The 25,406-nt window shown below is 42.3% G+C and overlaps 1 protein-coding gene across 1 annotated transcript in view; it reads right to left on the bottom strand.

The window, feature by feature from the left end:
* The window catches only part of BNC1 (basonuclin zinc finger protein 1), a 30,153-nt gene extending 12,453 nt beyond the window's left edge, over positions 1 to 17,700 (bottom strand). The window contains exon 1 of the mRNA XM_061181736.1: positions 17,623 to 17,700. Coding sequence (XP_061037719.1) covers positions 17,623 to 17,700 — 78 coding nt within the window. The remainder of the gene's footprint in view (positions 1 to 17,622) is intronic.
* Between the last annotated feature and the right edge of the window lie 7,706 nt (positions 17,701 to 25,406).

Below are 25,406 nucleotides of genomic sequence, written 5' to 3'. Positions count from 1 at the left end.
TATAGTTCACATATACAATTCACCCATTTAAAGGAGACAATTAAATGATTTTTTAGTATATTCACAGAGTTGTACAACCATCATCACAATACAATTTTAGAACATTTTCATCATCCCCAAAAGGAACCCTGTGTTCAAGTTTATTGCAGACATATGCTTTCATTTCTTTGGGATATACTCCTAAGAGTAGAACTGCTGGATTATATAGTAACTCTATGTTTAACTTTTTGAGAAAATCCCAAACTGTTTTTCAAAGTTTATATTCCCACCAGCAGTCTATGAAGGCTCTGATTTCTCCACATCCGCACCAACACTAGTCACTGTTTGCCTTTTCTACTGTAGTTATCCTACTGGGTATAAGTGGTATCTCATTGTGGTTTTGATTTGCATTTCCCTGACGGCTAATGGTGTTCAGCATCTTTTCATGTGCTTGATGGCTATCTGTATGTCTGTTCAGATCTTTTGCCCATTTTTAAATTGGGTTGTCTTTTTAGCATTGAGTCGTAAGAGTTCTTTATATACTCTAGGTACAAGTCCCTTACCAGATATACGATTTGCAAATATTTTCTCCAATCCTTGGCTTATCCTTTCACTTTCTTCATGGTACCCTTTGAAACACAGATAGTTTAAATTTTGACCAGAGTTTCTTTTTGAGGTGATGAAAATGTTCTAAAATTAGATAGTAGTGATGGTTGCACAACTCAATGAATACAGTGAAACCACTCAGTTGTATACTTTATAAGGGTGAATTTTATGGTATGTGAATTATATTTTGATAAAAATATTATTTTAAAAAATCAGTCCACTATACTCCTATTAGAATGGCCAAAATCCAGAACACTGACAGCATCAAATGATTGTGAGGATGTGGAGCAACAGAAATCTCATTCATTGCTGATGAGAACGCAAAATAGTAATAAAGCTACTTTAGAAGACAGTTTGGTGGTTTCTTATAAAACTAAGCACACTCTTACCATACAATCCAGTAACTGCACTCTTTGGTATTTACCCAAAGGAGCTGAAAACTTATGCCCACACAAAACCTGCACATGGATGTTTATAGCAGCTTTATTCATAATTTCTAAGACTTGGAAGTAATCAAGATGTCCTTTAGTTGGCAAATAGATAAACTGTGGTACACCCAAACGACAGAATATTATTCAGCACAAAAAAGACATGAGCTATAAAGCCATGAAAAGACATGGAGGAAACGTAAATGCATATTACTAAGTGAAAGAAGCCAATCTGAAAAGGCTACATACTGCATGATTCCAACTATAAAACATTCTGTAAAAGGGAAAACTATGGAGACAGTAAAAAGATCAGTGGTTGCCAGGGGGTTGGCAGGGGTTGGGGAATGAACAGGTAGAACACAGAGGATTTTTAGGGCAGTGAAAATACTTTGTATGATACTATAATGATAGATACCTGTCATTGCACATTTTTCCAAACCCATAGGATGTACAACACCAAGAGTGAACTCTAAGGTTAAACCATGGATTTTGGGTGATTATGATGTGTCAAATGTTGGTTCATCAATTGTAACAAATGTACCCTCCGGTGAGGGATGCTGAAAATAGGGGAGGCTATGCCTACGTGGAGGTAGGGGATATATGGGAAATCTTTGTACTTCCCTTTCAATTTTTCTATGGATCTAAAAGTATTCTAAAAAAATAAAGTCTTTTAAAAAACCAGTGACCTTCCTTAAATACAGGTTAAACTTTACATGATTTGACTGTTATCTACAATTTCTTTTGGATTACAATGGGCCTGAACAGAACAACTAGACAGAGATTTTCAGGTGAAGGAATAGGGCTGTTTATAACTGAGGTATGCAGCAGACAGCAACAGTGTTACCTAATCCCTTCAATAGGCTATCAAAAAACAGGAAATATGGGTAAAGGGTTTTGCTCTTTGTAAAGTCATAGAATATAACATAAAGAACTCCAGATGATCAGAACAGTCTCTCACTCTAATAATGCATACATTCTCATCTGGGGTATACCATCCCCAAAGGGTGAAATCTGTTCCATTCTTTTCATGTATAAAGCACCCATATACATACATAAACAGATATATAGTATATGGTGTGAAACTAAAATTTCATTGGGGTAGGCACAATTAGAAAAAAATTTCTAAAGTCTCCTTAGATGCGTGTGGGGGGGTGAATAATGAAAAAAAAGATCAAGAAATATTGCTCTAATGACAGAAATTATTTTACTTTTTGGTTATAGAGTTTCTACTTGTGTACACATAACATATACAAATGTATTATTGATAAATACACAAACACACACATCTATATACCTACACACATAATTATATAGCTATCTTGATTGGAAGTTAAAGGATAAAAATGAGTAATGGTTTAGTTTCTACTACACACTGTCAAAATTTAAAAGAGTGCCATTACCTCAGTTTACAGCATTCCTATGTTGTCCAGTTTCTAAACTTCCCTGCAACTCCCTGAACGTCAGCTCACAGGCAAACCAATCATCTATACTCTCAATAGCTACCAGCACACTTAGTACTAAACCTCTGAAATATTTCACCACCTACATTCTACAAATATGACTGTTTTAATGGACATTTTTAAAAGAAGAAAAGTTCTTATTTTGGATTATGTCCCTCAAGATGCTATTCATTCTTTAAAAACAAGATATTGGAACTATATGAAGTTAATTTACATTTCATTTACTTGGAAAGTAGGACCCGCCTGAATTAGAGAAAGATGTCCTTGAGCACATACTTCCTCCACTCCCTAAAGAGTCTGCTCAGAAGGCTGACTCATGGGAAGCCCCCAGGAAACTCTGAGTGACACTATCTCAGGCCCAGCACAGTGAAACTACAGAGGGAACAATTCCAAGCACATTTCATAGCCTAAGGTTGAAACTCATTTTTTTCTGCATCTCTTGACACCAACTCAGGGTTTCTCAACGTCAGCATTATAGACATTTTGAGCTGGATACTTATTTGTGGTGGGCGCTGTCCTGTGCATTGTAGGATGTCGAGCAGCATCCCTGGCTTCTACCCACCAGGTGCCACAGTAACACCTCCCTTCCCCAGTTGTGAAAACCAAAATGTTTCCAGACATTGTCAAATGCCCCTAGGGGCAAAACTGCCCCCAGCTGACACTCCCTGATCTAACCTGACTATTCACAGTTATAGCAGCTTCTAGTTTGGGGACTGAATTTTAAGCAGTTTTATCTGCAATTCCAATGTATGAATGCTGCTTTATAAAAAACATTCATGTGGTTCTATATGAACCTGTTTGAATAAGGCTTAATAAAGCTCATTAAACATCTATGGAAATAAATCTCAGAAGAATCATTTATGAACTAAAAATGCTAATTACAGTGTCTAAGAAAACTTCCAATATTAAAGCCCTTGGGTTTTTTCCACCCATCTCAGAATCCCACGATGTAGTAAAATTATAGCACCATTATCTATAGACAAATTAAAACTTCTAAGATGAAATCAAATCAAAAATTCTAATTACAGGACAAAAAGTACTCATGTAAATCAATAATGGAAAACTCTTAAAACTTACATCCTTTCTTTCAGAATCCTGATACTTGTTCCATTCTTCAGAAACATAAAGCAGATGTTTACAACATTCCGAACTCATCAAGACATGATTATTGCTTTTTACGCACTCATTTTAATCAGACTATTTCCGAATTGTTATTAGTCACTTTGATGTGCTACCAATCAACATTCAAAATTCTGGTTTGCTTTTTTGTAACTATCATTTGCTCATTCATTCACCCAGAAATTACAGACACACCTAGTATAGGATGGATGATTTGGTTATTTTCAGTTTTGGGATGGAAAGTTATGACCTAGATTTTAGGTAGATTTGAGGGTCCCACTTCCTCTCCCAGATACCCTCTACCTTCAGCTTGGGGAGATGCTGCCATGGGCCTTTTGTCAGTAGATGCTGACTTGAACTCCTAGCAGTGGCCAGTGCAGGCACACAGTGGGGTAGATGCACAGACATCCACTGCTGGACAGTGCTGGCCTTTGATGGGATTTGAATTATTGAGCTTGAGAGCAAAAACTGTCCACTTCAAAACTTTTTTCATCTCTAGTACATGCAAACATTTTCATATCACTGAAGATAAATTCAGGGGGATACTCTTGGGGGACCAGATGGAAGTGGGGAGGAGAAAAATCATAGAGGACTTTTGGGATTTCCAGATTCATGGTACTGACCCTTTGAGGGGAGTCATTTGTGATCTGGCTCAGGAACAAAATTGAACTTCATACCAGCCAGACAACTTTGTAGGGTCAAGTTACTTAGTCCGCCTTGTCCAACAGTAGCCACTAGCCACATGTGGCTACTTAATTAAAATAAAATAAAATAAAAAATTCAGTTCTTTGGTCACTCTAGTCATATTTCAAGTGCTTGGGAGCCACATGTGGCTAGTGGCTATTATACAGGACAGCAGAGATCAGAACACTTCCATCATCACACAAAATTCTACTGGGCAGTTCTGAGTCCAAAGGCGAGACTAGCTATTCTTCCAGCATCTGCCCTTCCACATGGTGGCATTCGTACGTAATAGGTGATCGCATTCAATCCTCACTACATCACTGTGAGGAGGGAATTATTCTCAGGAAACAAACTTATGGAAGATTGTAATTTGCCCAAGGTCACATAGTTCATGATACTGATTGCTTATTTATTATGTGTGAGGCATTGCAGTAAGCAGTACCTATGTGTTATCTCATTTCTTACCACCACCCCGTTTTATAGATGAGGAAGCTAGGAACTTATAGGCTACTTGAGGGTGGTCTCAAATCTGGACATTGAGCATAGATTATATCTTGAATTATCAGTATCTGGTACTAACTGCACTTATATTTATGGTTTCATTTAATCTCGACAGAAACTATAAGGATATTAAAGTTCCACATGGTAAAGAAACCCCATTCATTGAATAAATATTTACTGAGTGTTTATGAGCCAGGCATTCTAAACTCTGGGGGCTAAAGTGTTGAACGAGAATGATGAGGTCCCTGCCCTCAAGGAGCTTATATTCTACAAGAGAGAGACAGAATAAACAAGTAAACAAACAAACAATACCTTTTCAGAATAAGGTAAGTGCTATTGAAGAAATAAGCAGAAAGCTTTGCTAGCAATTTTACTGGGTGGCATGGAGAGGCAGGAGTAGTGGTAAGTGCCTTTTAGACAGGGTCATCATCGAAGGCTTTTGAGGAGGTGACACGAACTGAGTCCTAAGGCATGGCAAGGAGCCAGTGAAGAACTGGAGATTGAAGAAGCGTTTTGGGCAGACCAAGTGCAAGGCTCTGAGGCATAAAAGAGGCTGGAAGTGCTCAGGGAACAGAAAGGGGGCCAGGGTAGCTGAGTGGAGTTAGTAAGGTTAATGGTAGAAAATGGGGGTCAGAAAGGTGACAGAGACCACTGTGCATAGGATCTTGTGGGGCAGGCCAAGGAGTATGGTTTTGTCCTAAGTCTAACAGTGAGCCTTTGAAAAAAGTATGAAACTAATATGATTTGCCTGTTAAAATGACACCTCTGGAGGCAGAGCTGGGGAGCCTAAAGTCCTTCCCCCTCATCACACTGAGCATCTTTCACTGAGAGGTAGTACAATCTACGATTGTCCTCAGTCTATGTCTTACTTTTTGTAAAGCCATATAACCTTCAGCTCCATGCCTTGGAGTCTTTGACTATAAAATGGGCTGGATATCTGTTCCTGCCTATATCAGAGGCCTATTAGTCATATTAAAGAGGATATACAGATAGAGAGTTGAAAAGACCAATTAGCACAGTGAAACTGTTGTTGCTACCAGGCCTACAACAAGCAAGATCTTAGGTCCTCTGGGCTCTAGTGATCTGACTCTGCACAGACAGAGCTACCAAAAATACCTATGATAAAAACCTCCAAAAAAGTTGTTCTATAACGAATCATTCCCTAAAGAGGCAACAAAAGTGAAACTCCAAACCAATACCTAGTGGCTAGCACTGGGCCTGATACTTGGTAAGCTTTCCACTGGTATTAAGAGAAAAATGAATGAATCAATGAGAAAGCCACACCACGCTTACTAATTACAGACACCCATCCAATATCCTTTGCCTGATCTGCCTTTGTAAAGGAAGCTTAATTTCCACGTCTCTTTTGGTGGCCAGGTGACTAAGGATTGACCAATGTGTGCAAGCAGAAGTGGTTGGGTACAGCTTTACAGAAAGCTCCTTATAAATGGGAGTTGACACTATGGAGAACAGTATGGAGGTTCCTTAAAACACTAAAAATAGAACTACCATATGACCCAGCAATCCCACTACTGGACATATACCCTGAGAAAACCATAATTCAAAAAGAGTCACGTACCACAATGTTCACTGCAGCACTATTTACAATCGCCAGGACACGGAAGCAACCTAAGTGTCCATCGACAAAAGAATGGATAAAGAAGATGTGGCACATATATACAATGGAATATTACTCAGCCATAAAAAGAAACGAAATTGAGTTATTTGTAGTGAGGTGGATGGACCTAGAGTCTGTCATACAAAGTGAAGTAAGTCAGAAAGAGAAAAACAAATACCGTATGCTAACACATATATATGGAATCTAAAAAAAAAAAAAGGTTATGAAGAACCTAGGGGCAGGACAGGAATAAAGACGCAGACGTAGACAATGGACTTGAGGACACGGGGAAGGGGAAGGGTAAGCTGGGACGAAGTGAGAGAGTGGCATGGACATATATACACTACCAAATGTAAAAGAGACAGCTAGTGGGAAGCAGCCGCATAGCACAGGGAGATCAGCTCGGTGCTTTGTGACCACCTAGAGGGGTGGGATAGGGAGGGTGGGAGGGAGACACAAGAGGGAGGAGATATAGGGATATATGTATATGTATAACTGATTCACTATGTTATAAAGCAGAAACTAACACACCATTTGTAATGCAATTATACTCCAATAAAGATGTTAAAAAAAAATAAAAATAAATGGGAGCTGACTCAGCTGGGGGAATTCTTTGCCTTTCCTCCTTCCTCCTTCTTGGAACAAGAACACGACGGCTGGACCTCATGGATGCAAACTTGAGGTCAACCTCGAAGTCAAGCCCTAAGGATGGCTGAGCAGAAAGGATGGCAACTATTAATTAGGAGCTCTTTTACTAGCAGCCAAATGCTGTTCCTAATTTACACAATGATCTTCCTATCGACCGTGCAGAGTGCCACATAAAAATCATGTGAAAAACTGCTAACTAGTAGAGATCACTGAGGCCAAGTTTAGAGTCTATGGTCCTCTCTTAAATGTGAGATTCTAAGACTGTGTCAGATTCTCAGTTCTGAGAATCATAATTTTCCAACTTGAAATCAAAGGACCCAGTCAGCTAAATCACAAATCACTTTTTAAAAGTCACCATGCTTTAGAATAAAAATGATTCGGGTTTTTCCAAGTTTTATTTTTAAATGTTGAATATACACAATGGCTATTCATATGTTTGAGTCCTGGAAATCTACAGTGCATATCAAAAACTGCCCATCTATAATACAAAACATCTTCTAAACCGGCTGGACCACCCTTAGCTTGTGGGGAGAGAACTTACTTTCTTTTCATCTCCAGTGAAATTGTATTCCCATTCTCTCTGTGGCTGCAGAGTTAGACTTCCTGGTTTGGGAAAATGCTTGATTCAAAGACGGGAGGTCTCTACCCCATTGCTCTTTGGAGCTACTCTGCCTCTTAACACACATTTTATACTTCTAACTTCTCTTACTAGAACTGGCTTTTTTTCTTGTTTTTTGCTCCCTACCTTCCCTCCTCTCATTTTTCTCTAACTTCTTACACTTTTCATTAAGTTTTTCATTGTTTTTCTAACATATGCAAAACCACAGAGGTACAACTAGGATTCTGAAAATAGTAACATCATTTGCCAGGTGTCCCAGGACAACTGGAATGAAGGGAGAAGAAAACCCATGAGGTCCTTTTGTGTGAGGTAGCTTATCTGCTGCTGGCAGCACTGGACTGACGCCCACCTGGAGAATTACACATGGACCAGATGTTCATCATGCCTTCACCTTCCATTAGTAGTCTGACAAAATGAAACCAATTTATTTAACAAATCGTTTTTTTTGTGGGGGTCATTGTTTATTTTTAAAGCATCTACCATGTACAGGTAACAGTGGGGAGCCTCAGGGAGACACAAAGATGAGGAACTCCCAGTGTCTGCTCTAGGGGAGCACATGGCTTCATTGGGGGGAAAATGTCAGACACCTTGATTGGTCAAGAATTGCTGAACAAGGACTTCCCTGGTGGCGCAGTGGTTAAGAATCTGCCTGCCCTTGCTGAATGGATACAAAAACAAGACCCATATATATGCTACAAGAGACCCACTTCAGACCTAGGGACATATACAGACTGAAAGTGAGGGGAAGGAAAAAGATATTCCATGCAAATGGAAACCAAAAGAAAGCTGGAGTAGCAATACTCATATCAGATAAAATAGACGTTAAAATAAGGAATGTTACAAGAGACAAAGAAGGAGACTACATAATGATCAAGGGATCAATCCAAGAAGAAGATACAACAATTATAAATATATATGCACCCAACATAGGAGCACCTCAATACATAAGGCAACTGCTAACAGCTATAAAAGAGGAAATCGACAGTAACACAATAATAGTGGGGAACTTTAACACCTCACTTACACCAATGGACAGATCATCCAAACAGAAAATTAATAAGGAAACACAAGCTTTAAATGACACAATAGACCAGACAGATTTAATTGATATTTATAGGACATTCCATCTAAAAGCAGCAGATTACACTTTCTTCTCAAGTGTGCATGGAACATTCTCCAGGATAGATCACATCTTGGGTCACAAATGAAGCCTCAGTAAATTTAAGAAAATTGAAATCACATCAAGCATCTTTTCTGAACACAATGCTATGAGATTAGAAATGAATTACAGGGAAAAAAACGTAAAAAACACAGAACACATGGAGGCTAAACAATACGTTACTAAATAACCAAGAGATCACTGACGGAGTCAAAGAGGAAATAAAAAAATACCTAGAGACAAATGACAATGAAAATACGATGATCCAAAACCTACGGGATGCAGCAAAAGCAGTTCTAAGAGGGAAGTTTATAGCTATACAAGCCTACCTCAAGAAACAAGAAAAATCTCAAATAAACAATCTAACCTTACACCTAAAGAAACTAGAGAAAGAAGAAGAAACAAAACCCAAAGTTAGCAGAAAGAAAGAAATCATAAAGATGAGAACAGCAATAAATGAAATAGAAACAAAGAAAACAATAGCAAAGATCAATAAAACTAAGAGCTGGTTCTTTGAGAAGATAAACAAAATTGATAAACCATTAGCCAGACTCATCAAGAAAAAGAGGGAGAGGACTCAAATCAATAAAATTAGAAATGAAAAAGGAGAAGTTACAACTGACACTGCAGAAATACAAAGGATCATGAGAGATTACTACAAGCAACTACATGCCAATGAAAAGGACGAACTGGAAGAAATGGACAAATTCTTAGAAAGGTATAACCTTCCAAGACTGAACCAGGAAGAAACAGAAAATATGAACAGACCAATCACAAGTAATGAAATTGAAACTGTGATTAAAAATCTTCCAACAAACAAAAGTCCAGGACCAGATGGCTTCACAAGTGAATTCTATCAAACATTTAGAGAAGAGCTAACACCCATCCTTCTCAAACTCTTCCAAAAAATTGCAGAGGAAGGAACACTCCCAAACTCATTCTATGAGGCCACCATCACCCTGATACCAAAACCAGACAAAGATACTACAAAAAAAGAAAATTACAGACCAATATCACTGATGAATATAGATGCAAAAATCCTCAACAAAATACTAGCAAACAGAATGCAACAACACATTAAAGGGATCATACACCATGACCAAGGGGGATTTATCCCAGGGATGCAAGGATTCTTCAATATACGCAAATCAATCAATGTGATACACCACATTAACAAATTGAAGAAAAAAACCATATGATCATCTCAATAGATGCAGAAAAAGCTTCTGACAAAATTCAACACCCCTTTATCATAAAAAGTCTCCAGAAAGTGGGCATAGAGGGAACCTACCTCAACATAATAAAGGCCATATACGACCAACCCACAGCAAACATCATTCTCAATGGTGAAAAACTGAAAGCATTTCCTCTAAGATCAGGAACAAGACAAGGATGTCCACTCTTGCCACTATTATTCAACATAGTTTTGGAAGCCCTAGCCATGGTAATCAGAGAAGAAAAAGAAATAAAAGGAATACAAATTGGAAAAGAAGAAGTAAAACTATCACTGTCTGCAGCTGACATGATACTATACATAGAGAATCCTAAAGATGCCACCAGAAAACTACTAGAGCTAATCAATGAATTTGGTAAAGTTGCAGGATACAAAATTAATGCACAGAAATCTCTTGCATTCTTATACACTAACAACGAAAGATCAGAAAGAGAAATTAAGGAAACAATCCCATTCACCATTGCAACAAAAAGAATAAAATACCTAGGAATAAACCTACCTAAGGAGGTAAAAGACCTGTACTCAGAACACTATAAGACACTGATGAAAGAAATCAAAGATGACACAAAAACAGACGGAAAGATATAACATGTTCCTGGATTGGAAGAATCAATATTGTGAAAATGACTATACTACCCAAAGCAATCTACAGATTCAATGCAATCCCTATCAAATTACCAATGGCATTTTTTACGCAACTAGAACAAAAAAGTCTTAAAATTTGTATGGAGACACAAAAGACCCCGAATAGCCAAAGCAGACTTGAGGGAAAAAAACGGAGCTGGAGGAATCAAACTCCCTGACTTCAGACTATAATACAAAGCTACAGTAATCAAGACAATATGGTACCAGCACAAAAACAGAAATATAGATCAATGGAACAAGATAGAAAGCCCAGAGATAAACCCACGCACCTACAGTCAACTAATCTATGACAAAGGAGGCAAGGATATACAATGGAGAAAAGACAGTCTCTTCAATAAGTGGTGTTGGGAAAACTGGACAGCTACATGTAAAAGAATGAAATTAGAACACTCCCTAACACCATACACAAAAATAAGCTCAAAATGGATTAGAGACCTAAATGTAAGACCAGACACTATAAAACTCTTAGAGGAAAACATAGGAAGAACACTCTTTGACATAAATCACAGCAAGATCTTTTTCGATCCACCTCCTAGAGTAATGGAAATAAAAAACAAAATAAACAAATGGGGCCTAATGAAACTTCAAAGCTTTTGCACAGCAAAGGAAACCATAAACAAGATGAAAAGACAACCCTCAGAATGGGAGAAAATATTTGCAAACGAATCAATGGACAAAGGATTAACCTCCATAATATATAAACAGCTCATGCAGCTCAATATTAAAAAAACAAACAACCCAATCAAAAAATGGGTAGAAGACCTAAACAGACATTTCTCCAAAGGAGACATACAGATGGCCAAGAAGCACATGAAAAGCTGCTCAACATCACTAATTATTAGAGAAATGCAAATCAAAACTACAATGAGGTATCACCTCACACCAGTTAGAATGGGCATCATCGGAAAGTCTACAGACAACAAATGCTGGAGAGGGTGTGGAGAAAGGGAACCCTCTTGCACTGTTGGTGGGAATGTAAATTGATACAGCCACTATGGAGAACAGTATGCAGGTTCCTTAAAAAACTAAAAATAGAATTACCATATGATCCAGCAATCCCACTACTGGGCATATACCCAGAGAAAACCATAATTCAAAAAGACACATGCACCCCGATGTTCATTGGAACACTGTTTACAATAGCCAGGTCATGGAAGCAACCTAAATGCCCATCGACAGATGAATGGATAAAGAAGATGTGGTATATATACACAATGGAATATTACTCAGCCATAAAAAGGAATGAAATTGGGTCATTTGTAGAGACATGGATGGATCTAGAGTCTGTCATACAGAATGAAGTAAGTCAGAAAGAGAAAAACAAATATCGTATATTAACGCATATATGTGGAACCTAGAAAAATGGTACAGATGAACCGGTTTGCAGGGCAGAAGTTGAGACACAGATGTAGAGAACAAACGTATGGACACCAAGGGGGGAAAGCGGTGGGGGGTGTGGGTGGTGGTGGGGTGAATTGGGAGATTGGGATTGACATATAGACATTGATGTGCATAAAATGGATGACTAATAAGAACCTGCTGTATAGAAAAATAAATTAAAAAAAATAAAGAAAAAAAGAATCTGCCTGCCAATGCAGGGGACACGGGTTCCAGCCCTGGTCTGGGAAGCTCTCACATGACACGGGGCAACTAAGCCTGTGCGCCACAAGTACTGAGCCCGCGTGCCACAACTACTGAAGCCCACGCGCCTAGAGCCTGTGCTTCACAATAAGAGAAGCCACCGCAATGAGAAGCCCGTGCACTTCAACGAAGACCCAACACAGCCAAAAATAAATAAATAAATAAATATATTTTAAAAAATTGCTGTATTGTATCACAGTCACACAACAAAATACACACTAAAAATTTCATTAAAAAAAAAGAATTGCTGAACAGAAAATATGATTTGCTAAAAATTAGTGCGAGTCATTTACTGTATTAAAATCTAGCAATTCATAAGGCAGTTAAAAACAAATGTAAAACTCACTGGCCCCCTTTAGAGGATGCTATGGAACCAAAAAATGTTAAACAAAGGGAAAGAATTAAGCATGTATCCTTTTTCATACAAATTGTACTTCAGGGCAACCAAATCACTGACGAGGCAAAGATTCTCTTTATAGTATTCCAGTAAATAAATAAATGAAGAATTAGAATATCAGCATTCTGCAACTCTTAATGAAAAAGATAACAACTAGGTCACCTGCCTCTGCATTGGAGGATACATACTACTACATATGGGGTGCTCTTGCCCAAAAAGTTCAAATCTGTATTAGATCAAGCCTTTTTGTATAGGGGATAGAGGAATGTTTAAATGATATCACGAGGAAACAATCACCAAAATCCAGGCTGGGGAGTACTCCCCAAGACAAATGACCCAGCTTTTTCAACAGATAAATTGCAAGGAAAAAAGTAAAATGTAAACCTATAGATCAGTAGACACAATTTATGGACCTTATTTGAATACTGATTTGAACAAACCAATGATAATATAAACTTAAAGGGACAATCAAGGGAATTTGAACACTTTAGAAATTTAATGACATTACATAGTTACTGTTAATTTTTAGATGCTATATGGTATATTGCTTTTCTTAACAAAAGAGCCTTTTATTTTAGAGCTACATATTAAAATATTTATGAATGAATGCTCAGGATTTGCTTCAAAGGAATTTAGTGTTGGTGACGGTGAGGGGAATGGGTAGGGAAAACAGACGAAACAGGATTGGCCCAAAGTTGATCACTGTTGAATCCCCAAGCACGTATCACCAAGCTTCGTTAAACTAGTCCAATTTTGCTTGAAATACTCTATAATAAAAAGTGAAAAAAAAAAAAAATCAAGACTCCACCTCTCCCCCAAATTTTAGTTTTGAGTAAGACGGCATAGAGGGAGAGGGCAGTATTATGCAGAGAGCCCAGAGGAGGCTTTCTCCAGGAGGCAGCGGGCATGCTCTCAGCAGTGCATGCAGGAAATGCCACAGTCCTAGGCGTAAAGAAGGCTCACCCTGTACATGTGTGTCAAGCCCAGGAGGCTGGGCCACAGAGCACAGATTTCTGTCATGGGCAACAAGAGCCGACCGAGAAAGGCCAAAAGGGGGGGGGGGTGCTGTCCAGATGGGCAGCCATGAGTCTCTCTCTTGGGTTCATGGAACCATCAGCGTTCTGAACAATGGGAAGACACCGTTTATCATGAGCACGGTTGAAAAAGGGGACCCTGGGAAGGCTCAGAAACCAGGCAGGTATCATTTGCAACATAAAAATGACACTAAAGGAGAACTGACAGAATCTGGTTTCTCACTGCAAGGATGGGGATGAAAAGAGGCCGGTCAAAGAAGACTGAGAGGGTGGAGAAGGGTCTGGCAGAGAAACGGCAGGTGGGAGGTAGAACTCAGGGAACAGATGTTGGGCCAAGTCTACCTGTTAGTAGAAAGTATGCATGAGGCACTTGTAGTGTTTTCCCTTGCCGTTTAGTTCAAAGAGGGAGATGGGGAAAATACCTGTTCCTTTGATCTCTATAAATCAAAGTATAAACTCTGTGCCAAAATAATTTAACAGCTGTGCCTTTTTCCTTAAAATTATTAGTTCTAAAAACAGAAAATATAAGAAGTAGAAAAATTTGTGAATCTTACCTTAGAAACCAAACCAAATATTTCTTCTTAAAAAAACTAACAACAACAACAAAAAACTATACAGGTATATAAATGATACGGAGACATTTTTTTCCTTTATAACCTAAGTTTCAGAGACCTCAGTTGTAATCTTCAGAAAACTTTGACAACAAAAAACAAAAGGACATTAACGTACATGTAGGGAACTTCTGGACACAACAGTCAGCCTAAGGAAAAAAATAAAAACCAAAACAAAAAAAGACATTTACACTTCAGGATAATTTCAACTATACAAACAATGCAACTTCACCATTGCTGCTGATGTAAAATAACGATGACATTATGAACATCGCTAAGTAAAATTTTGCCAATATTTCTTTTAGGGACTTAGTGAGAACTAGATTTTAAAAATGAAGTGTAAAAAAACCCCTAGATTTTCCAATTGAAATTTTTAAAAAGAAAAGATCAGACTTACTTATGACATCCTGATCACTGTCTTAACAGTCAGCGTGGTGTATCGTGAAACAGAGTTGTCTGTATAAAAATTTTATCCTCATAATGAATAACGAAAGAAATAATCAGAGGGCTACAGAGCAAGGACAATGCTTCTGGAAGCTGATGTAGAGCTGGAAAATAATTTTGATGTTTGCTAGCATGTACTGAAGGATCACACAAATAATGTGTAAGAGGAGACAAACTAATATAACCCTATGAAAAAAGTTAGCCTGAATTAACTTTACCTGAGACAACCATTTCCCTCCACATAGGCTGTTTGGACCTGGCCTTCACAACATTTTATTTGTCCATCTCTCTTTTCTCTCACATTAGCTGAGTGAAATTATCAACCCCCAAGGCAGCGTCCTCCTGTGATTTGTTAGGCTGGTTTATAAAAATGAGTCCACGTGTGGACGGGAACAGCGATAGCTGGTTTGCTTATTTGTGCGAAGTTTGAGAAGGCCCCAAGTTGGACCCTGGTGAAGCAGGTCTGCTCTGTTTAGACCCACCCTTTTTGGATAAAATAGGCATGTGTCTGAGTAGAGAAATGGGGCTGCACCGGAATCGTGGAATTTCCAGAATTAGGAAAAAGGGCTTCAAAGAATGACAAGATAAGAGGAAATAAGGTTTTCAGGTAGAAACCGATTTAAAAGGGGAAAAAAACCCCCCAAAACAACCCTTTCCAGATGCTCCTTCTGTGCAGAATCAGTTAGCTTTAACATCTCTCAGATAAGTCATCAAAAATAAAATATCTAAATAAATAAAATTTAAAAATCTACAGAATACTCAGAATAAAGTAATTTAGAAAATTTATTGACTCTAGCACTGAGATTTCACCTTAGCTAAGATATTTCTAGTTCTTTTTTTTTTTTTTTAACATCTTTATTGGAGTATAATCGCTTTACAATGGTGTGTTAGTTTCTGCTTTATAACAAAGTGAATCAGTTATACATATACATATGTTCCCATATCTCTTCCCTCTTGCGTCTCCCTCCCTCCCACACTCCCCATCCCCCCCCTCTAGGTGGTCACAAAGCACTGAGCTGATCTCCCTGTGCTATGCGGCTGCTTCCCACTAGCTATCTATTTTACGTTTGGTAGTGTACATATGTCCATGCCACTCTCTCACTTTGTCACATCTAGTTCTTTTTAAACAGGACTGTTTCTGACTAAAGTAACTCATTCTAAATGATGTCTGTAGAGGTGAAAATTCACCCTGGGGTAAAGCATGCTCCTCCTGCAAGTAATTTACCTTGTGGAACCTTCAGGGCAACTCTTTAATGGCCACTGTCAAAACAACTTCTAAAGCCATACACAAAAGCTAAAAGACACTTATGCCCCTCACCCCATATGCTGTGGTTTAATTTTACTGACAAACTAAACTTTTAAAATGTTTTCCCATTTATATTTGTCCACAGGCATTCGGAAATAATAAGTGTATGCTTAAAGGACAATTATTACTTGTTCCACAGGGAAACCGATATGGCTTTTCTCACCCAATGGGTTGGTTCGTCCTTCTTCCCAAGCTGATGCTTCTGAGGTACAGAATACGGGCATGGGCTTGGGACGCAGGCCTAACTGATCCATGGGAGAGGCATAAAAATTAAAATAAAATAAAGATAACCCTCTATGTAAACTTTATGCTTCCACTGCAATTACTCCATTTTCGTTAACATTTCTAGTGTGAATTATAACCAGAGCAAACAGATCATCGTTCCACATCCCAGTAGATGTCAACAGCCAAATAACCACTTCAAACTAACCACTCTCTCTGTCTGACTGAAGAAAGGGCACATCGCTAAATCTTTACTATTCTGAAGGGAATAGGAACTATGGGTACAGGTGATATTCCAAATTAAAATATGCAGATGTCTGAACATATTTATGAGTTCCCAGAGTATGAGCAGTACTTATTCTAAGATTTCACCACCTCTTCTTAGCATTTAACTATAACAGAACATGTTCAACCAACAGTTGAGTTGAAATGGTAATACTTTCTTGGGGAAATTAAAGTTAGCAAACTTATTAGATGAGAAATCAAATAATGACTCACATCTTATTCTTTTAGGTATGACAAAAAAGATAAAGCTATTTATCAAAATTTATTTTAGCAAAAGTGGTGGCTATCTTTTCACACCTATTTAAAGCAAAAATCAAATCCTGGACAATCTGTAACATTTGAAGTAATGCTCTTTTACATCATGCACAAAATTTTTATTTTGACGTATTCAATTTTAATGAAATTTTAGTAATATATATCAACAGATTTGGGGACAGCTGAGAAGCCAGTGTATTTATCACTGAACAAAAGTTTTAACACGTAAGCACGTATTTGCAAAAAACAATCTAAGAAATCTTATGAAAAGATCCCATGAAATCCAATATCAAATTAAAACAGCAAGGAATAAAAGGACACCAGAAAAAAAAATTATCTGCTAAATGCTGTTTTTCAATTCACTTACTGTCCAGCCAAAATCTTTGTTGCTTTGATAAGAAGAATATATTTTTTAAAAATTGTTGCTAGATCTGCTCTATGGGACACACACACACACACACACACACACACACACACACACACACTGACAGGGATTCCCAGGACACCAGTGGGGCCTCTTTTAGGCCCCTTAAGTGTTAACAGCAGAGGCCTGGCTGCGACCAGGCGCGTCTGGCCCGATTTAAATGCCCTGTCTTCAGAGGACTGCGCTGAGCATGGCCATAAAACTAGGGGACATTACTGAACCTTAGAGTGTCTGATCCTCCCCCCAACAATACACACAACTTTACTCATACAATTAAGGCTGCTAGTTGGCATTCCATTTAACTGTCAAAGTCAGACCGGTGGCAGCCCCGTAGCCACAAAGAGATGCCTTAAATGAGAAGAACATGTTTCTACACCGCATTTGAGAAAGTTTGGCTCCGAGCTATGCACTGATTAATATCAGATCTCCTCCTTCATTCTCTGCTCGACAATCTTGTCACATCTGGCTGACAAATCCTTAGGAGGTTATGCAAAACCAGGCGGCCGGTGGGGCTCGGGGTCTGGCCCGCGGCGCCCGAGGGGCAGCGGGGACCACGCCGCGGCCTCCTCCTCCGCCCTCGGGCACCCCCCACCCCCGGTCCCCTGCCCCGCCGCCCTGTCGGCAGCGGGGACCCGCCTGGGCGCTCGGGTGGCGAGCGAGCGCGGCGCCCCCGGGCCGGGAAGCCGAGGGCGGCCGGGGTTCAACACCCGCGACGCGGGACCGACCGCCCCGGCGCTTGCAGGCGATGCCGAGTGCGGCGTGGGCACCGCCGCCGGCTCCGCAGCCCGGTCCACCCCTGTCACCTGCAGGCTGCCCGTCCCCAAGTAGCCAGAGCCCACTGTGTCTGGCTTGGACGTGGAAACCCTCGAGCCTGACCCCGATTCCCGGGGCTGCCTGAACCAGGGGGGAAACACCTCGCGCTGAACTGTTCCGCGCCCCCGGCAGGTCAGCTGTAACCTTTATAAAAACCTAACCTTGCACCCTCGAATCTATCCTGTCCCGGAAGCTTCCTGACCCGACCTGTCTGCGTCTTCATTTGCAGTTTTGTACAAAAGATTTGTAGACAACCCCTCCCCCCCCCGCCCCGGACAGGAGGCCCCGTCACTGTCCCTTGCCCGGCTCCGCAGTTCTCCGAGTGACCGAAGGCTACCGCACGCTTAATTCTCCGGAAACAAAATCCAGGTAAAAAAAAAAAAAAAAAAAAGGCCACTTTAAAAATCAGCTGTTTAATTAATTCTGAGGTAAAAGCGGTTGAAACAGTCCCAATGTCCTTGGACCGAAAGCCGAGGTGCTGAGGGGGCGGGAAGAAGTGCTGAAGGCGGCCGCCCAGTCTCTTCCGACCCCGCACTTTCGACGCGCCGGGGCTGCCCCGGGGACGCCGGGGACCCGCCCCCGCCCGCCAACCCGGGTCGCTCACCCAGAGCGCGTCGGGCTGTTCCGGGACGTCGGGCGGCGACGGGTCCGAGCGCCCCCACGGGCCCTCCCCGCCGCAGAGACGCTCCCTCACGCCCTGCCTCAGGGAAGACCGCGCCGCCGCCGCGCAGGTGGCCCTCGGGGAGATGGCCCCTAGCGCACCCCCGAGTACCGACCTGCCCGGGGTCCGAGCGGCGTCCCCGGCCGCCCCGCCCTGCGCGCTGAGGGGGCCCCGCGCCTGGGGAGGGCGCCACGCTTACCTCGGCCATCCTGCGGCCGCTGCAGTGCCGGGGCTACCGGCGCGTGTCCCCGGCTCGGGCCGCCCCGCGTCCGCCTCGGCTCGGCGGGCGCCGCCACATCCAACCCCCGGCCGTCGGGGCCCGCCGCGGCGAAGTGGGCGGCCCCCCGTGCGCCCAGGCCGCCCGGCGCGGTGGCCGCCCCCGCCCTCCGGAGCGCCGCGCACCGCGTGTGCCCGCACGCCCGCCCCCTGCGCCCCGGGGGGGCGCCCCTCCTCCTCTCCCCTCCCCCTCCTCCCGGGCTGCTGAGTCGCCCGAGGCTCGGGCGCTGCTGCGCCGCCCGGGAAGCCGCCTCCTGCTCCCGCGGCCCACTAACGCGCTAAATCGATGCAGCTGATGCGAGGCCGTGGCCCCCGCAGACAGCGGAGACCTAGCCGGCGGCCGGCGAGGAGGTGTCTGCCCCCGCCGGGCTTGAAGGCACTTGTCGGTAAAGACACAGACGTGTCGGTGTTTGCCTGTCCCGGGGGAGGGCGAAATGCTCTGAAGTTCTCTGGCTCCCATGTCGGGGGATGATTCTGCCGCCCTGCCTGCTCCGGGGCGCCCTCGGGTCCCACCGCGGCCAAGAAGAGGCTGTGCCACCCTCGTCACCAGAAACTTTATTTCCAGAGGAAGTGTGGGGACGTGTCCCAGGATGTGGAGAAAGGGGGGCGCCAGGAAGTTTTATTACGAACTCCAACAGGCATCCCCGCTTCCCTTCTGTGGTCTAAGGAGTTATAGTCTCAGCTTTACCACTTTCCTGGGACAAGTCTTTGCTCCCTGAGCCTCAATTGCTTCTGTGGTAAAATGGGATTAAGTTTTCACCTCTCTTATTGGGTAGTAAGGACGAAATGAAATTAAATGTCCTGGAAAACCAAACAGGAGCTTGGCCGCCATGAGCAGATGGGGAGGGGGCCTGCCGGGAGAACCGGTTTCCTGTCCTGGGGACAGGGGATGCTTCACCCCTAGGAGCTGACAGAGATGGCCCACAGCTGCTGAAGCAGGACCCAGCTTTTCTTCTGCCCCGCCCTGGGGCAGACACAGAACCTGAGGAGAGTCAGGCCTTCTCTCCCTTTTCAGGTCCCTAAAAGGATTCTCTGAAGGCTGGATTTGGGGGAATCCTACTTCCTTGTCCCCCAAGTTATCCCACCAACCTTGCTGCTAGTGGAGGTCCTTGGAGGGAAACAAAACCCTTGCACATTGTGGAAAAAGATGTGAGATGAAAGGGGAAAAGAAGCGAGTTGCACTCATTCAGACGGAGGGTACTGGTCCTGGCTCTGAATGGCGCAGGCCTCTGAATGGAAGAGGAGGGAAAGGAGCGACCATGGTGCGTGTGGAAGAAAGTATCTGGGCTTCATGGGGTCCAGAGAGCCCCTGCTGCCTGTGCCCCGCAGGCTGGACACACATAGCTGGTGTTCTGGCCATGTCCTGGGTCTGCAGTGTGGTGCCCTTCCTTGCAGGTATGAGGTTGCCTGGCCTCATGTGATGGCCTCTGCCCTCCCTGCCTTACAGGTGTTGGCAAGATTCATTTTCTCACATGGCTGACTTTATTATGAAGCTTTGCTTTGTGAATTCCAAACCTAAACTGCTTACCTTCCGTTTGTGTCCTCCTCCTTCCCACTCCCAGCATTTCGACCTTTCTTCTTGCTGCTCTTCTCTGCTTGTTGTAACACAGTGCATCCTTCAAGACCTTTCTCAAATGTCACCGCTTCTCAGAAGCCCTCCCTGATCCACCAACCCTCCACTCTGTGTGCTTTTGTCCTCTTCTGACCCCCAAGCACTTGTATCTGCCTCTCTTATTGTGCTTATTACATTCTCTAGCCTGGTTGTGATGTGTCCTTGTCTTAACTTCTTTGGTCATTACTCATCTTAGTGGCTTCTGTGTTATGAGTTGCTGCAGCAGACAAAGCTCAGGTTTTTTTGTTTTTTTTAAATTTTATTTATTTATTTATTTATTTATTTTTGGCTGTGTTGGGTCTTCATTTTTGTGCGAGGGCTTTCTCTAGTTGCGGCAAGCGGGGGCCACTCTTCATCGCGGTGCGCGGGCCTCTCATTATCGCGGCCTCTCTTGTTGCGGAGCGCAGGCTCCGGACGCGCAGGCTCAGTAATTGTGGCTCACGGGCCTAGTTGCTCCACGGCATGTGGGACCTTCCCAGACCAGGGCTCGAACCCGTGTCCCCTGCATTGGCAGGCAGACTCTCAACCACTGCGCCACCAGGGAAGCCCAAAGCTCAGGTTTTGAAGTTAGAATGGCTTGGGTGTAGCTGGTTCATGCAATTGGAAACTGAGAAAGTCAGCTTTCTAGGCCTCATACTGTCCTCATCTTTAAAAGTAGGTATGAAGCCCTGTTTCTGGCTAGATTGGTAGAGCTAAATAAGATAGTTTCTGTTCTGCAAACGCTGTTCTCCTTCCTTTCTCCTGCACATAAAACTGATTTTGTAATTAATTTAAATTTGTTACCAGAGGAGTCCTTGGTTGCAGTATTATTGAATGGCCATATATACTTATTATAAATACACTGAAATGTCTAAGACCCAGACAATGGCCCAATTAAATACCTTTAATCTGTCTGATTGATGGTTTTTGTCAGTATCTTTGTCAGTGTTTGTGGCAACTGAATTATATTTTAGTAAAACTTTTCACTAGCAACAAATATCAGGATCAACCTGTTTAACTCTGTTTTTGGTTACAGACAAGGAGGATTTTTGGCAATACACGATTTGAAAACGTGAAAATAGGCCACCTCTCCCAAGACGCACCATTGGGATCCACATACACATTTCTTCAAATATGACAGTTTGGACCCCCATATATGGAATCAGGAGGACTAGATGAAAATTGCTAATTAATCTTCTGTAGGTTCATTTAGAATCATATACCTGATAAATGTGACTCCTGAAATCAGTCCTCATATTTATTCCCAGATTTGATGGGCTTCTCTGCCACTCCTTGGAAACATGTAAGCAGAACCTGGGACGGAGAAACCATCCTTGAATATAGAAAAGAATGTGGCACCGGCTGGGTAAAGATCATCCAGATCATGCTTCTGTTCTCCTACTGGTCAGTAATGGGACCTGGGCATGACTTTCCTGTCTCTAGGCCTCAGCTTCTTCATCTGGCAAGTGGGGCATCCTGAGGGCCTACCCTGTTCTCACAGTCCTGCCTTTTTGCTTCTATGTGCTTCTGTGCTTCCACCTTGCCATTTTTCTTTTGTGTCCAATTTTTTGTTGTGGCAAGCACGAAAAACAATGTCTTCACTGATACCAGGAATTAAAAAAACCTTTATTAAAAAGGGTAAAAGTCGAGAAGGCACAAAATAAGAAAATCCCTGTGACCTGTTCTTATGGAGGCATGAAGCAGCTCTTCTTAAATGAGAGACTTGGTTGGGTTGCTGTCTCCCTGAGTGAGGCCTTTCCTGAGGTGGGTGTGCTGAGATTGCCCATCCTGAGAACCACTGGTGTATACTGAGGGGTGGGGCAGGTTGAGTCAGGGGAAGCAGGCCAGGTGGGGGCTGTGTGAACTGAGAGCCAGTGCATGTGTGAGGTGATCAGTTGTTGTTCTGCTTGTCATCAGCTGGGAATGTGGTCTCACTTTTGCCAGATTTCCTGAGTTTTCAAGAGAAGTTGGAAATATTCTGATATTTAAAAGTTGGCAACTAATTCAAATTTTTGATAAATATGGTGTGAGTCAAACAAAATATGTTTTTGGGCTGAATCTGGCCTATGTGCTGTTCATTTGCACCCTCTGCTGTATACAGGGATGTCTTCTTGAGGCCTGGGCTTGTAGTATATAGTAGGTGTGCAGTAAACATTTGTAGAGTGAATATGACTCCTGGTGGTGAATGGCTCACAGCCCGCCTAACCTTTAAATGGAATTCTCAGAAGCCACACAGAGACGAGTAACAACCTTTGTGTGTTGGATTCAGAGCCCACTAATGGGCTGGTAAACATCTGTAATATTTATACCCTGATAAGTCTCTGTCTAGTTGTTAATAGTTCTGTGAAATTCAGAATAGCCTCTCATTGGGAAACTAATTCTCACAAGAAAATTTTTCCTCAGTGGGGACAAATGAACTTGAAAAAAAATTTTTTTTGATTAAAAAAGGGTATTTTTAATCATGGGATCATCGTGTTAAAAAGGGGAAAAAAACCCCCACCTTTACCTATGGAGGTTTGGGCACCACTGATGGGAACAGCGTATTAGAGCAGGGCAGGTGGGTAGCTGTCTCCCTCCTGAGCTTACCAGTGGCCCGGAGGAGGAGCTAGCCCTGGGGCAGTTGGCAGGAGGCTGTGTTGAGGGCCAAAGGGGCAGGACAGGGAAAGGCTTTTGACATGGCAGTGTGGGCAGAGAGCTGTGGCTCTGTCGAAAGTCTTCTGAGGTGGCCTCACTTGAGTCTTCCACATTCCTCTGAGGACGGTGCTGGGAAACACTGGAAGACAAGAGTCACATTTGTTCCGTCCCCTCCCAGCCCAGACACAGACACCTGGCAGGTCTGGGCACATCTGTGGCTCAGCTCAGCATTGGAGCCTGACTAAGCCGCGTTGAGGCCAAACTGCACGCCCCCCCTCCCCAGCTGCCTGCTGGGGGGCAGGCTGGCCTGCCACAGGCCTGGCCCAGGTGTCGCAACTTCTTCCCTCTAGCCCCTGGGCTGCTCCCTATTGAGAGGAAGGAGATGAGGCCATTCCAGAGGTGGCACAGGGTTTTGGTGGCAGAAAACTGTTCCTGTTTCTCCACCTCTCACACAAGGTCAGGGATTGAGGGGACCAAAATGCCCTGAAGGTCCTGCTACACCAAGGGGAATGCACTGTGTCTTGCATTTGGGGTTTTGGTAGCCAAGACTGCCAGATCTCAAGGAGGGGATGTCAGTAAGGAAGAGTGATAAATACTGTTGTAAATTCCAACCTGCAAACAAACCCAGGCCCGATTCTAAACTGCTTCCCTGAGTGTGTCTGACAGTGATGCAGTTTGTGAGCATCCGTGGCATCCTCTGCAATCAGGAAAGAATATTCATTTCTGACACGGACAGATTGAAGGCTTATGATGGTTCTTTCAAGTGTAATGCTTGGAGAAAACATTGCAAGTTTGGCTACCATTGTTTTGATATGTCTGGGATGCGTGAAGTTAGCTTCTCATTTAATCTGTCCTCCATGGCCGTTAAACAATCAATGACGGTCACAAGAAGGCTGTGGCCTGCCTTCCAAACAGCTCATCCTCTCTTCACCAAGGCAGTGGAAAGAAAATATCACAGGTGGACTCCTCCCTGGACACTTTATTTAGTACTACAATTGCAACTCTGAACTCAAGGAGCTCTATTTCTATGTAAAGTGTAGAAGAAATACTTAGTTGTTGAAAATCCCTTAGACTGGCACTTTGCATATTGAGTCGATGAATTTGGAGTGGATTTTATCAGGACAGGACAGTTTTGGGAGGCGGGTGAACATGTGTCAGAAGAAAACTTTTAAGGTTCATTATACCTTGGAACATGGCATCTTCTGCAAATTTAACAACCTATTATTCAAGTTGAAGGAGAGAATATTTGGGTTACTATAACTGAGAATTCCAAGCTAGGTCATATTGCTTTTGGAAATTGGGAAGAAAGGGTTAGGGAAGATGGACTGTAGGATGGACTTTAAATCATTCTCAATTACTAACTGATAGCAAACTTTTAAAATATTTCTTTGGGAGTTTCAGTGTATTCTTAAGGGAAAAGAGAGCTATGAAAAAACAAACTTAGAGTTATGCATTTTATGATTTTGAAAAAGTAAAACCATCTTTAAATTTGATTTATCAAACTTAGAGGAAATAGATGCCTCTTTACAGCCCTCATTTCTGATACTGAATAAAAATTAATTAGTAATCCAGAGTCTAGGCATGAAAAAGGATTGCAGCAGATACTATGCTATGATTGCCTCCTCAACCTCCATTTCATTCCTTCTAAAGCATGTCGCAGCCATTTCTTCTGGGTGGGTACCCAACCCCAATCCCACAGGTAATTGGTTCAGGTAACCCAATCACAGGGTTTTTCCTGGTCCCAGGGATTGGTTCCAGGGTAGTCCAATGAGCTCAAAGCTCAGAACTTTTGTTTGATGGTCATGGGAAGCCAAGTTCTTCTTTCCCCATAGGCATGAAGAAGGAGACATGTAATCCCCGATGTTACCTGCAACTTGAGTAGAGTTGAGAGAATTGTAGGGAAATTCAGCTGAAGCTTTGATCAAACCATGCGTGAAGCCTTCAGCCTTTTTAGATTTGTGAACAATTAAATCACTTTTATAATTTAAGTCAATTTGAGATTTTTTCCCCCTTATTTTCAATGGAAAGCTTCTCAGCTGATATAGACTTTTTTTATAAATTTATTTATTTATTTAATTTATTTATTTTTGGCTGTGTTGCGTCTTTGTTGCT

Source organism: Eubalaena glacialis, chromosome 2, assembly GCF_028564815.1.
Source record: "Eubalaena glacialis isolate mEubGla1 chromosome 2, mEubGla1.1.hap2.+ XY, whole genome shotgun sequence".
Lineage (NCBI taxonomy): Eukaryota > Metazoa > Chordata > Mammalia > Artiodactyla > Balaenidae > Eubalaena > Eubalaena glacialis.
This window is presented reverse-complemented; position numbering and strand designations above follow the sequence as displayed.